At 42.8% G+C, this 13,283-nt stretch overlaps 1 protein-coding gene across 1 annotated transcript; it reads right to left on the bottom strand.

Annotated features, from left to right (window-relative positions):
- Positions 1 to 771: 771 nt before the first annotated feature.
- Positions 772 to 11,018, bottom strand: WDR13 (WD repeat domain 13). The gene is made up of 9 exons (XM_006903097.1): positions 10,921 to 11,018; positions 9,961 to 10,201; positions 8,834 to 8,943; positions 8,585 to 8,715; positions 4,816 to 5,123; positions 3,810 to 3,990; positions 3,553 to 3,694; positions 1,458 to 1,576; positions 772 to 1,043 (listed from the first exon to the last, which is right to left on the bottom strand). Exons 1-9 carry the CDS (start codon positions 10,959 to 10,961, stop codon positions 859 to 861), a joined length of 1,458 nt encoding a protein of 485 aa, XP_006903159.1. The 5' UTR covers positions 10,962 to 11,018; the 3' UTR covers positions 772 to 858.
- Between the last annotated feature and the right edge of the window lie 2,265 nt (positions 11,019 to 13,283).

Genomic DNA, 13,283 nt, shown 5'->3' with positions numbered 1-13,283 from the left:
AAGTGGTGTCCTGATGATGCCTTTGCTTCCATCCTCATCTTCTAGTCTGTTTTCATCACAGCATATATAAACTAAGTCCATATAACCCATGTCTCTGCTCAAAATCCTCCAGTGAATCCCCTGTTACTAAGAGACAGAGCCCAAGTCCTCATGCTGTTAGTCCATGAAACCCTACATGACTTGATCTGGCCTGGCCTAATCTACCACCACACTCTAGTCCAGTTTGGTATATATGATAGCCACTCTGGCCTTTGCCCTGACTTTTCTAAAATATTTTACACACACACACACACACACACACTCTCTCTCTCTCTCTCTCTCTTTCTCCCTCATTTCACTAAAATCTTTAAGCTTCACCCTGGCAGGAAGACTTTCCTTGACCACATCACCAAAAAGTGCATAACTGCCTACACCCACAAATCTATCTCCTATCCCAGTTTTATTTTTCCTCACAATACTTAAGTTGACCTATTATATATATAATTGTCTATCTGCATCCACTGTAATGTAAATACCATGAAGGCAGAGATTTCTTTCAGTTTAGGTCACAGTTATATCTCCAGTGTCTGTAAGAGTTTTTGATATACCATGAGTATGCAATTATGTCTGCTGAATGTATGCCTGTGTAAAACACTTAAAAGTAGTGCCTATGACACAGTAGACATTCAATAAATGCTTGTTTAATAAATGAAAGAATGAGTAAATGAACTCTATTCCATCTTGAGTCCTAGAACTACCCACTCCCACCAGTAGACCTGGAAGCCAGACATTAGCACAATCACAGAAACTTTATTTACAATCACAAGGTTGAGATAAGAAAGGAAAAGGAACTTGGACAGTAAATGGGCTGAAAAGGCCCTATTTCTGCTCCCGTCTCCAGACGATGACCATGCCGCTGGCATCACTGGAGGCTAGCAGGCTCTCGTCGCAGTTGAAGCTGACATCAAGCACAGGTGCACTGTGGCCCTGCAGCTTGTTGACGGCAGCCTTGGCTGCCCGCTCCACATCAAAGAAGTGCACACACAAGTCCTCACTGCCTGTCACTGCCCAGGTGAAAGGGAGAGGAAATCAGAAGGTATCAGTCTCTGAGGTGTATAGTCTCTGAGGTGTCATGTGATTTATCCTGTGAGGTCCCACAATAGTTTGGGGATCTCCATCTCTAGATGGGAGGGAGGTCATCTAGTCATCTTGGTTCTGTGTGCAGAGTATGAGGGATCTGAGCAATCTGGGGAATTTATGTTTCAGGTTGAGGTTTCTGAGCTGTGAGGTAAGGTGTTGTGCTGAAACTATAACTTTTCTAAGTCATTTAGAGATATGAGTCTCCACAAGAAACTTCTGGGACTGAGACTCAGAATATCCAAACATCAGGATATCATTACATCTGAGGTCTAAACAGTACCAACCCTGGTCCCTGGCCCTCCCCAGCTACCCAGCCACCCTAACCTTGTGGGACTCACCCACACAGGCCCCCTGGCGGAAGGACATGAGGGGACAGAAGATGCTGCGCACAGGGTGTGAGCTCTGCTCAATGGGGAAGCTTCTCTTCAGCTGCAGAGTCCCTTCGTTGTCTACCACTCTAATGAAAGAGTAGATCAAGTTGCAGACTCAACTTGGGCCCAGAAGGAGGAACTATGGTAGGCTAGTCTGTAGGCCCATTCTGCATGTGAGTTATTTTTAAGGTTCACAAAATACAGCATGGAGACAACTGTACAAACATGCAAATTATGTGATGCGTGAATTAGTAACAATTCAGAGTATCTGCTGACTGAAACAGAAAGCCTCTGTAGTTTAATTAACTAATTTTTCTTTCTAAGGATCTCTAAAAGATCCTGGTATCAAGACAGGCACAGAGAAAGAAGCGACTGAACAAATTGTGGTACAGAGTTGAAGTAGTAGTTGCTGCCAAGTCAACTGTGATTCAAAGTGACCCTATGCATTCAGGATAGGACTCCTTTATATAATTTTCAAGACTATGAACAATTTGGAAGCATATCACCAAGCCTATCTTCCAGGGCACTTCTGAATGGGTTTAAACAACCAACCTTTCAGCTAGCAGTTGAGCACTTAACAATTTGCACAACTCAGGAACTTGTGGAATACTACATAACCATTAAAAAGAATAAAGTAAAGCTACTGCAGATGACTCATGGAGATTTCCACAAAGTGTCATCTTACAAGAAAAGAAAAATGTGGAAAAGGACACACAGTATCCATTTCTGTAAAGCAAAAAGATGTGGGATATATGTATGCCTAAGACCATATGGTAAAGAACAAAATATATAAAGTTATATACATAAAGTTGTTAACATGCCTTACTGTGGCAGAGGGTGGGCTAGCATGACAGGAGAACAAAGGAAAGAAAGGAGACAGTGGGGAACTAAGGGAGAAAAATTAAGAGGATATACTAAATAAAACATTAAATTCAGAGGTTCAAGTCCACCAAGAGATATCTTAGAAGAAGCTTGGTGATCTACATTGAGCTGTATCAGTCACTGAAAACCCTATAAAGCACAGTTCTGACACATGTGGGGTTGCCACGAGTTGAAATCAACCTGATAATAGCTGGTGCTCGATTTTATGTATCTTTAAAAAAATAAAGCATTTTTTTTAAAAGGAAAAATATTAAAATAAAAAGCATCCTGCTGAGCAGTAATTTTTAGGTCTGATTGGGCATGAGAATCACTTAGGGAACTTTTAGCTGTATCAATGTACAATGCAATATCTCCAGAGCTTCTAATATCACTAGCCTACAGTAAGGCCTGAGAACTATTTTTATAAGTTCTTCACATCATTCCAATGTGTGGTATAGGCTAAAAACTGCACTGAAATAACATAACAGATAGAAGGTGGAATATTAAACCACATTAAAAAATCAATTAGAACCCCAAAACAAAGGAAAGACAACAGGTTCTCCAAGTATACTGGTCAGACTGAGAACACAAAGTCATGTTCTAAAGGTGAGTGTAATTTAATCCTCAATTTGCTCATACGTGAAATAAAGATAACAGATAACAGTACTGACTTCCTAAGGTTGTTATGAGAATTAAATGAGATATGTATAATTGCTTTAAGCAGGGTCTGCCCACAGAAATTGCTGTATAACTGCTAAACTATAAAAGTGCTATTGTTATTACTAGCATTAGTGCTATTACTGATATTATGATTATTGTAACTCTGGGTGGTGCAAAGGGTATTACAATTAACCAAAAGGCTGGCAGTTAAAACACACCCAGAAGGTAAGCAGTAAGCAAACCTGGAATCTCTTTCCAAAAGGTCACTATCTTGAAGACCCACTGGAGCAATTCTACCATGCACATCTAGGGTTTCTATGAGTTGGAATTAATCCAATAGTAACTAACAACCATAAAGTACTATTATTGATACTATCAACACATGATGATGATAAGACTAGACCTCAACCCTGAGAATAATATGATAGAGGAGATATGCTCTTAGTCTTTGCACAGCTCTAGTGTGATGAGGACTTCTGTCTCAGTCACACAGAGGAGGCAGACCTTCCACTTCTAGGGAGCTCTGACAGAGAAGACCCACCTATAGAGCAATAGCTTGTTAAGACAAGCATTGATGAGCAGTGAGGGGTCCCGAGCCTCGCGGCTGACCCAAGAACGAGCTGAGATGCTGGTCACAGGGCTTCCCTCATGCACAATCAGACGCTTCGCTTTGGTCAGCTTTCCTGCAATGGAGAGAAGCAAAAGTAAGGGTGAGGACTATGAGAAGGCAGGGCAATAAACAACCAGATGAGACAGCAGGGGGATGAACAACCAGAAGTAGGCTTGTTGCCTACCTACCTGTGGCCATGTCAAAGAGGAAGGAGAAAACACTGCCATGGTCATCACCTGCCCAAAGCAGCCGGCCAGGTGCATCAAAGGACAGAGCAAGGACACGGCCTGTCAGCTTGCTGGAGCCACCCTTCACTTTCTTGCCCGTAGAGATGTTCATGACATGAACGTTGTGTTTGGCATTCCCCACCTGTGGGTGGGACCCACACACCATCATCCAACTCTTAGCCAGTTTCTCCTTGAATCTGACCACAGTAGGGCCAGTACTGATGGGGCTAAAATGGTCAATGGCCCAAATGTTATTGACCACTGGTCCCTACTGAAGTGCCTATAATTTTCTTCCCCAGCCAGCCTCTCTTGCAATCTGTCCAGAATTTCTCCTGTGGTCCGAACACCAAAGGGTTGTTCCAGACTTATTAAATGAATAGTGTTTCTTGGCTTCCTAGAACTTTGAATAGAAGTGGAGGCTGCAAATTTGGCTTGACTAGAAGCTGCTGTGAAAATTTAAAGGATCTCAGACTGTAAACTCACTCTTAGTCAGTTTACCCTGGCACTTTATTTCCTCAGGGCCATGTCAGATTTTTAATTTCTATTCCTTGCTCTCTGACCGATTTATCCTGGAAATTGACCATAATGAGGTTGTTTCTAAGAATAGACAAGGTCTCTGATTCAGTCTTCCTCTCCTACTAATATTCCCTACAGTTAAAAAACTAGGTCTGCTGAAAATTAAGGGGTAGGTGGTGTTCCCATACTCATAAGCTACCTACTGACTTTTCTCTCCAACCTGGAGTTTACCCCAGAGAGTCCATCCCAGGTCAGTAACAATGTCCCATATGTTCTGACTTATTTCTTTCTATATCTAAGTAAGACTGTTACCAATAAAACTAAAAAGGTCTTAGAGCCACAATCATGCCCTAGATAGTACCCAGTACTATAATTCCTATGAACAGCCAAAGATCCCACACCCCTAACCCAGAATTCCCACCCTTCGTGACAGATTCCCCTGGAGTCTGACCACAGTGAGGTTGTTGTTGACAGGCTGGAAAGTGCAGCAGAGCAATTCAGCGCCATCAGGATCAGGGATCTCACGGATGCAGCGGCCATCTTCAGAGGCCCAGATACGCATGGTGCCATCGAGAGAGGTGGACACGAGGATGTCATTGGAGAGGGACCAAGCAAAGTCGGAGACACCACGGGTATGGCCCCGAAGCACATGGAGCACGGTGGGTGGGGCCGGCACCAACTGGCACAGTGATATACTGCCATCGAGTGAGCAGCAGGCTAGACGGTGTCGGTCATCATTAGCGAAGAGGACCCTTGGGACTATAATGCCAAGGCATCAATGTAGGATTTAGCACATTTACTAAATGCTTTCGTTTATAAAAGGTGCGTGTACCAAGGCTGAGAGGCCCAGTACACAAGGCAAAATGGCCTCAGCAAAGGGCTATCCTGGGCTGATAAATAAAGTTGTAACCCCACAAAGTCTTTTGCAAATAGCTCTTTATATTATAGCAGGAACTGCAAAAGTTTTCTACAATGTAAAAAAACTCCTATATCTTAGCACTAATATACAAATTAAACTCCTTGTCATCAAGTTAATTCTGACTCATAGTGATCCTATAGGACAGAGTAGAACTACTGTTCCATAGGGTTTCCAAGGCTGAAATTGTTACAGAAGTAGACTGTTACCTTTCTCCTTTAGATTAGCCAGAGGGTTCAAACTGCCAACTTTTAAGTTAGCAACCAAGCGTTTAACCAAGGTATCACTAGGGATCCTATATATTAGCAAGCATTGTACAAGTACAAAGGTTGTTGCAGTCTGCAAAATTCTAGACACTGTAACCTATTCTGCCCTTTGCAAGAGGATTTATTATCAGAAAAAGCTTTGAACATGTCCAAGCAACTCAGAAAACTGAGAAACCCTTTGCAAAGCACTCTTTCAAGCTTTTGAAAGGCCCTTTACAGGGAGTAGCATGTAAAATAAAGTTAAAGCTGAAGAAAATTAAAACAAGTCTTCAAAATATTAAATGAAACCTTATTTCCCACCTGAATTTAGAAACTATCTCAAAATATTTGATCATTGAACACCAATGGCAAATCAGTAGATGACAAAAAACATGAAGAAAGCAAAGATCATGGAAAAGGTAAGAAAAGACCAAAACAGATACAGAAGATACTCTGAATCTTGCTTTTGCAGAGTAAATAAATATAGAGTAACTAAAGCAAATGGATGAAACAATAAAGTAAAGGAACTGAGGGGAAAACTGCAAAAAGTGGTTCAAAAAGTTAAGGCATAAAAAATAGTTAAGGCATAATAAAATAGACTTGGAGTTTAAAAAATCAAAAGGGAAGAACATGGTTGGGAATTCTCAAGCTGAAAAAAACTGAAGAAAAAAAATTAAGCCTACAGTTGCAATAGTGAAGGACTTCTACAGGCAAAATACTGAATGATGCAGAAAGTATTAAAAAAAAATGTACTAGAAAGAATTGGTCAACAATTTCAGGAGTTAACATATAATTAAGAACCAAAAGTACTGAAGGAAGAACTCAAAACTGTACTAAAGGCTCCAGAATGGACTGAATATTCATTGAGATATTTCAACAAATGAATGCAACTCTGGAAACTCAACTATGCCAAGTACCTGATCAACCAAGTGGAAGAGCTCTATATTCACGACCATTTATAAGAAAGCTGTTCCAACAGAACGTGAGAATTATCAAACAATATGCATCAGAGAGTTGGACACTAGGGAGGATAGAAGGAGAACTAATAGTGCCTTTGAGCTGTGGTGATAGAGAAGAGTATTGAATGTACCATGGAGTGCTAAGAAAACAAACAGATTCATCCCGGAGAGGGTTAAACCAGGCTGCTCCTTGGAGGCAAGGATTCTGGGGCTTCATCTGACACACTTTGGACATGTTGTAAGGAGGGACAGGTCCTTGGAGAGGGACATCATGCTTGGGAGGGTGGAGGGACGGCACAAGAGGGGAAGACCCTCTGTGAGGTGGATTGATTCAGTGATTGGGGTAATCGGGATGGGTGTGTCAAAGGCAGTGCGATTGGCACAGGATAGAGCAGGGTTTAGGGCTGTTGTACAAAGGGTTGCTATGAGTCGCAAGCGACTCAATGGCACATAACAACAACAACAACAACAATCATAAATATCACATCATAAATATGACATGAAGGCAAAATTTCACTGAATATAATTTTTGAACGGTTGCAACAGTCCATCAATAATATTTATCAATCAACATCTAGAAATTCAAGCCAGATCCCCAAGAAGATAATGGACAAAGGATTTCATTGCTAATGTTAAATGAGTCTTGGCTGAAAACAGAATATGAGATAGATGTTTACTTGTGGGTTGGTTTGTTTTTTGTTTTTTTGTTTGCTGTTTACCTATTTTATTGGCTACACACACACACACACAAAAAAAAAAAACCACAACAAAACAAAAAACAAACAACCATTCAACTACATGAATCACAAAAAAAAAATTATGGGTAACAATAAGAATTCCAAAACTTCATTGAGCTCATGTGAAGTCTGTACATAGACTAAGAAGTAGTTGGTTGAACAGAACAAGGGGATATTTTGTGGTTTAAAATTGGGAAAAGTATGCATCCTTTCATCATATTTATTCAATATGTACACTGAGCAAATAATTCAAGAATCGGACTATATGGAGGGAAAATGTAGCACCAGGGTTAGAGTAAGACTCATTAATAGCTTTTAATATGTAGATGAAGAACTTTGCTTGCCAAAAGCAAAGAGGACTTGAAATATTTACTGATGAAAATCAAAGCCTTTAGAGGGAGCTCTGGTAAGGAGTTACACTGCCAACCCAAAGTATATGGTTTGAATCCAACAGCCACTCTGCAGGAGGAAGATGGGCAAACTCCTCCACCATGCAAAAAGTGTTGGTTCTGCAGAAGACCTCTTCCAAGTGTTAAAGAGCAAAGGTGCCTCTTTGAGGATTCAAGTATGCCTGACCTAAATCCTGGTATTTTCAATCACCTCACATGCAGGCAAAAGCTGGACAGTAAGAAAAAGAGAATGAGAATTGAGTTATAGTGTTGGTGAAGAATGTTGACTATATTAATGGCCACTAGGAGAAAAAGGGAAAAAAATCTGTCTTGGAAGTAGTACAGCCAGAATGCTTCCTGGAAACAAGGACGCTGAGACTTCATCTCACATAACTTAGACATGTTACCAAGTATCAAGGTACTTTTATCAGTACCTAAAAAAGGACATCAGGGGAGCTCAGGTGGCCTAGTGGCAAGAAGCTGCATCTACAGTCCCAGAGGTGCACGGTTCGAATCCACCAGATGCTCTGCCGGGGAAGGAGGGACAATCTTCTCCCGTACCAGTCAGATCTGATTTGACGGTACACGCACACAAAAATAATAAAATTAATTAAAAAAAAAGGACATCATATTTGGTAAAGTACACAAAACCCCTTAAGAAACGGACTGATACAGTGGCTACTACAACAGTAGTTCAAACATAACAACAATTCTGAGGCTGGAGAAATGAATGGCAGCTTTTGTTCTTCCCTGTACAAGGTTGCTGAGCCGTATCCAACAGCAACTAACAACAATGTAGTGTACAGAAGAACCAAAATTTTGCAAAGGGCTTTTCAGTTTGCAAAAGGATTTATGGAATATAATTCCTTTTTCTGAGATGTACCAGAGGCTTTACATTACAGAAAAAGACGCACTGAGTGGCTGAAAGTTTGGGCAAAAAACCTGGTGATGTGACCCACTACCCATTGGCTCACCTGCCTCATCCACATGCTGATCAAAGACATGGTACATGCCGGCAAAGGCGTAGTTCTCACTCAGTGATGTGTCCCCGGCCATAGCGCGACTTGCCTCTGCTGCTGATGTGGGTACCACACTGCCAGGGGGCCTGAGCCCCAAAAGGAGTGTAGGATAATAGGAGATAAGATTGTTTGGCCTGCTATTACCCAAAGGCCCTTCTCCTCACACCTCCCCTACCCTAGTCCTCAGCCACCTCTGGTGCATACCTATCCTCATAGACTGCACGATTCATCTGTGCTTGCAGTTGGTAGGAGCCACGGCTGACAGACCGGCGGTGCCCACGGGCCCCCAGGGTGCGAGGATCATCTTCAAAGTCCTACGAACAGAGTCAGGATAGATATATCATGAAAATAATCTTCAAGGCCTTGTGAGAACCAGATCTCTTCTCGCCATGTCCACAGCTATCATCATCAGACTCATTAGACTACTGCAATGTCTCTTCACTAGGTTTCCTGACCTACTTTGCAGATGCTCAGTAAACACCCTTTGAACAAAGAATTAACAATCTTTGAAAAATAAAAAAACCCAACTTGACTTAATTCTCCACTTCATTAAAGTTTTAGCTTGAACTGTCACTTCCCTAATCATTAAAAAACAGCTTCCTTCTGCTCCTATCTAAATCAATTTTTTTAAGCCCCTCAGTTCACTTTATCTTATCCTCTTAGTACTTGGATGTTATTGACTTATTTATCTGGTTTGCTATGTTTACTGTTTACTGATCTACTTATCTTATTCATTGCCAGTCTACCAAATTGTTTCTCTTGCTGGCTTATCTTATATATTCTTTTTCTTTGTCCTCTGCTGATCCTGAGAGCCTAGAACAGTGTTTGACAAAATCTCAAGCGAGTACTTGTTTTGGCATCACATATACTAAAATTGGAAAGATACAGAGAAGATTAGCATTGCACTGCACAAGGATGAAATATTAATTCATGAAGAGTTCCACATTTAAAAAAATAATAGCAGACATTAAGTTGATAAAGGGAAGGCAATATAGTTTATCAGACATTGTAACTAATTAAATTACATAATTGTTATTGTTAGGTGCCATGAGTCAACTATGATTCATGGTGACCCAATGAATAATGGATCTGAACCTTGATTCATCCTGATTATCTCTGCTATATTTGCCCATTGCCCATGGTTGATGCATTTTGTTGAGGGTCTTGATGTTATAAAACAAAACCTTCACCCAAAGCACAGTAAGGTTATAATAATAAAAATAATAGATGTAAGATTTTAAAATAGAATTGGGAATTCAAAATTAAATCATACATCTATGGTCAAAAAAATGTCTCAAATGAATGTATGGAAGATGTGGCAAGGAGCTCACCTCCATGCGGTCAAGAGTAGTGCGGCTGCTGCGAACAATACTGTTGCTATAGGCACGAGCACTCCCTGGCTCAGAGAGCGGTCCGTAACGCTGGCCCAACAACTGCCCACGCAGTCTCAGGTACTGTCGACGCAGTGCTGGGGGGTGCCCAGCCTTAGCATTCTCCCGAAGCAGCTGGCTGCGCCGCCGGATGTACTGTGTTCGGAACTGTGGAAAGGTTGGCGTGCGGTACGCGTTGTACCTGCCAAGGTGGGAGGTCGAGCGGGCAGCAGGCATAGGACAGAGGGGATTCAATCAGCTCAGGGATAGGTAAGGTAAATGAGGTATGTGGCAGTGACTGGGGTCCGGATGGCAAGTGATCAGTTTCAAGCCAGAGTAGTGATGCTATGATGGAAGTTATTCTGCAGTAATAATGGAAATCTATTATCTAGTACGGTGATGAGGTGACTCTAGGGAAAATGCAGTCAGTCTGCAGCTTTGCTGAAGTCGTGTAGGATGACTGTGTCAGTGCAGATAGTAATATGGATCAGTGTAAGTCAGACAGGCATGGTGAAGGGTGCAAGGGGCCGGGAAAAAAAGTCAACTGAGATGGTGACAGGTCAGTCTGCGTAATGATGCAGCTGGACTGGAGAAGTCTTGAGGGGCAGAGGGGCAATGAAGGACAAGATGTCACCAGACCAAACTCCGTAACTTCCAAAATCTCGATAAACACTACCTCCTTGCGCATGCTCACGTCTGACAGCATTTTCCCAGCATACTTATTATGTATGAGTCATCTACTCTGGTCATCTCACTGAAGGCATGCCCTCACACCTTACTTGTACACATGCTAAGCTCTGGCATGCCCACACAGCCACAAGAGACAGACAAGCGCTCTGCCTAGCCTCACTCATCACTGAGCATGCAATATACAACTTCGATTTTCAAGAGATTCTCAGGAGTTCGAACCCTAGGTCTCACCTTGCATCCACTGCTAAGACTTGCTGCCACACCGCTGCCATTCCTCAGCCTCTAGACAACTGCTCTAGTGTGACTGCCGCGAGGAGCCTGTAGGATAAAAGCCAGCGATGTTTCCCTGTTCCCAAGACCAAAGATTTAATCCCGCCCCCTTCCTCAAGGCCGTCAGCCGTTGCTATAGGACACCAAATCCCAGTAAAAGGCATGTCTCGAAACCCTACCCACCACCAGTGCACTAGTCGTTACCATGATCAAAACCCCGGACAAGCTCCAAGGGCTCCAAAGCCCACAGCAGCGATTCAGATCTCACCCCACCACTCACAAATCACTATAGAGACGCCCCTTCCATGCCAAGCAGTTTCTTGGCATTCTCCACCCATTTCGCCCCAGTCTCACACCACCCCCACCCCGTCTTTCTTTCGCGGATCCAAGACCAGGGCCCGAGATCAAGGACCACCTCCGGGACTGCCTCTGTCTAGCCCTTGAGGCCCCCCCGGGGTGGCCCTTGAGACCACCGGCTCCCGTTCCTTCCGCCTTTTCTCACTCTCTCAGGATCAGGGTAAGATGGCCGCCGGGTGGCAGGAAAAGTGGCTGAGAGCAGAACTAATCGATTGGAATCTTCCCCATAGCGCGGAAGAGCCGCTCATGCGCACTAACGAAAGTAACTTCCTGCACTGAGAGAAGGCTCTGCCCCTTAGTATCTCAGCACAAACTCCATAAGGGCACTCTTTTATCATAACAAATTATGGCTAACATTGAGAAGAATGGGATTTGCCGAACATTTAACTGTGCTCATGCAAAAAAACACACCAAGAGACTATTGTGCGAGTAGAGCAAGGAAACTAGTGCGAACTAGTCGAATATGACACATAGCGACACTGTGCGCAATAGCTCTGAAACCTGCTCTGTCCTGAGCCAATCTCACTGTCTCTAATACACCTACCCTCATTAGCCCAGTCATTGTGTCAATCCATCTCATCTGGGGTCTTCCTTTACTGCGCTGTCCCTCCATGCTTCCAACCATAATATTCTTTTCCAAGGACTGGTCCCTCCTGGCCACTTGCCTAAAGTATGTCAGAAGGAGCTTCAAAATCCTTGCCTCCAAGGAGAAACTTGGTTTCACCCTCTCTAAGATGGGCCTGTTTGTTTTCTTAGCAGTTCAGTACTCTTATCCAGCACCATACCTCAAAGGCATCAATTCTTTCTGTCATCCTTGGTCATTTTCCAGCTCTCTGATGCACAGCAATTAATTGCAAAGACCATGGCCTGGATCAGGTGCACCTTAGTCTCTAAACTGACACCATTGCTCTTCAGCTCTCTGGAGAGGTCCTTGATAGCAGATTTTCCTGATGCAATTAGTCTATTAATTTCCTGACTACTGGTGCCAAGAGTGTTGATTGTACAGCAGATCAAGATTAACAATTGTTAACAATCTCAATCTCTTCTCCATCTATCGTGGTATTCCCAATTGGCACAGTGTTGAGAATCTTTGTTTTCTTGATGTTGAGCTTCAATCCATATTGAAATCTGCAGTCCTTTGCAGCAAATGCTTCAAGCCCTCCTCAGTTTCAGCAATTAAGGTTGTGTCATCTGCGTAATAAAGATTGTTGATGAGTCTTCCTAATTCCACATTCCTCCTCATAAAGTCCAGCTTCTCAAATGGCCTGTTCTGCATACAGATTGAAGAGGTATGGACACAGGACACATCCCTGACAGGACACATCTCTGACTTTAAATGATGCAGTGTTTCCTTGCTCTGTTCTAACGACTGCCACCTGGTCCAAGTATAGGTTTCGCATGTGCACAATCAAATGTTCTGGGATGCTCATTCTTTGCAGAGTTAGTCACAGTTTGTTGTAACCCACAGAGTCAAATGCCTTTGCATAGTCAATGAAACACAGATACTCTCTGCTTTCAGCCAAGGTCCATCTGACACAGGCAATAATGTCTCTAGTGCCACGGCCTCTTCTAAGCCCAGCTTGTATATCTGGTAGTTTTCTGTCGATGTTCCACTTGGTTTTTGATAATGTTCAGCAGGATTTTGCTTGTGTGTGATGTTGTTGTTATTATGTGCCGTCGAGTCACTTGCGACTCATAGCGACCTTATATGTACAACAGCCCTAAACTCTGCTCTGTCCTGTGCCAATCGCACTGTCTCTGACACTCACATCCCAATTACCCCAGTCACTGAATCAATCCACCTCATAGAGGGCCTTTGCCTCCTGCGCTGTCCCTCCACCCTACCAAACATGATGTCCTTCTCCAAGGACCGGTCTCTCCTTACAACATGTCCAAAGTATGTTAGATGGAGCCTCAGAATCCTTGCCTCCAAGGAGCCACCCGGTTTAACCCTTTCCAGGATAAAT

This window comes from Elephantulus edwardii, unplaced genomic scaffold (genome assembly GCF_000299155.1).
Source record: "Elephantulus edwardii isolate Elephantulus edwardi_28Jun2011 unplaced genomic scaffold, EleEdw1.0 scaffold00508, whole genome shotgun sequence".
NCBI classification, from domain to species: Eukaryota; Metazoa; Chordata; class Mammalia; order Macroscelidea; family Macroscelididae; genus Elephantulus; species Elephantulus edwardii.
The sequence above is the reverse complement of the archived record's forward strand: the minus strand, read 5'-3'. Positions and strand labels throughout refer to the sequence as shown.

Bases quoted from the DNA above. Each gene is read 5' to 3' on its own strand.
- WDR13 (XM_006903097.1), bottom strand. From the start codon at position 10,961: ATGGCAGCGGTGTGGCAGCAAGTCTTAGCAGTGGATGCAAG. The intron at 8,944-9,960 runs GTGAGCTCCTTG...CTCTGTTCGTAG, and splicing joins CTACTCTTGACCGCATGGAG to GACTTTGAAGATGATCCTCG. The intron at 1,044-1,457 runs GTGAGTCCCACA...TCACCTGGGCAG, and splicing joins CCGCCAGGGGGCCTGTGTGG to TGACAGGCAGTGAGGACTTG.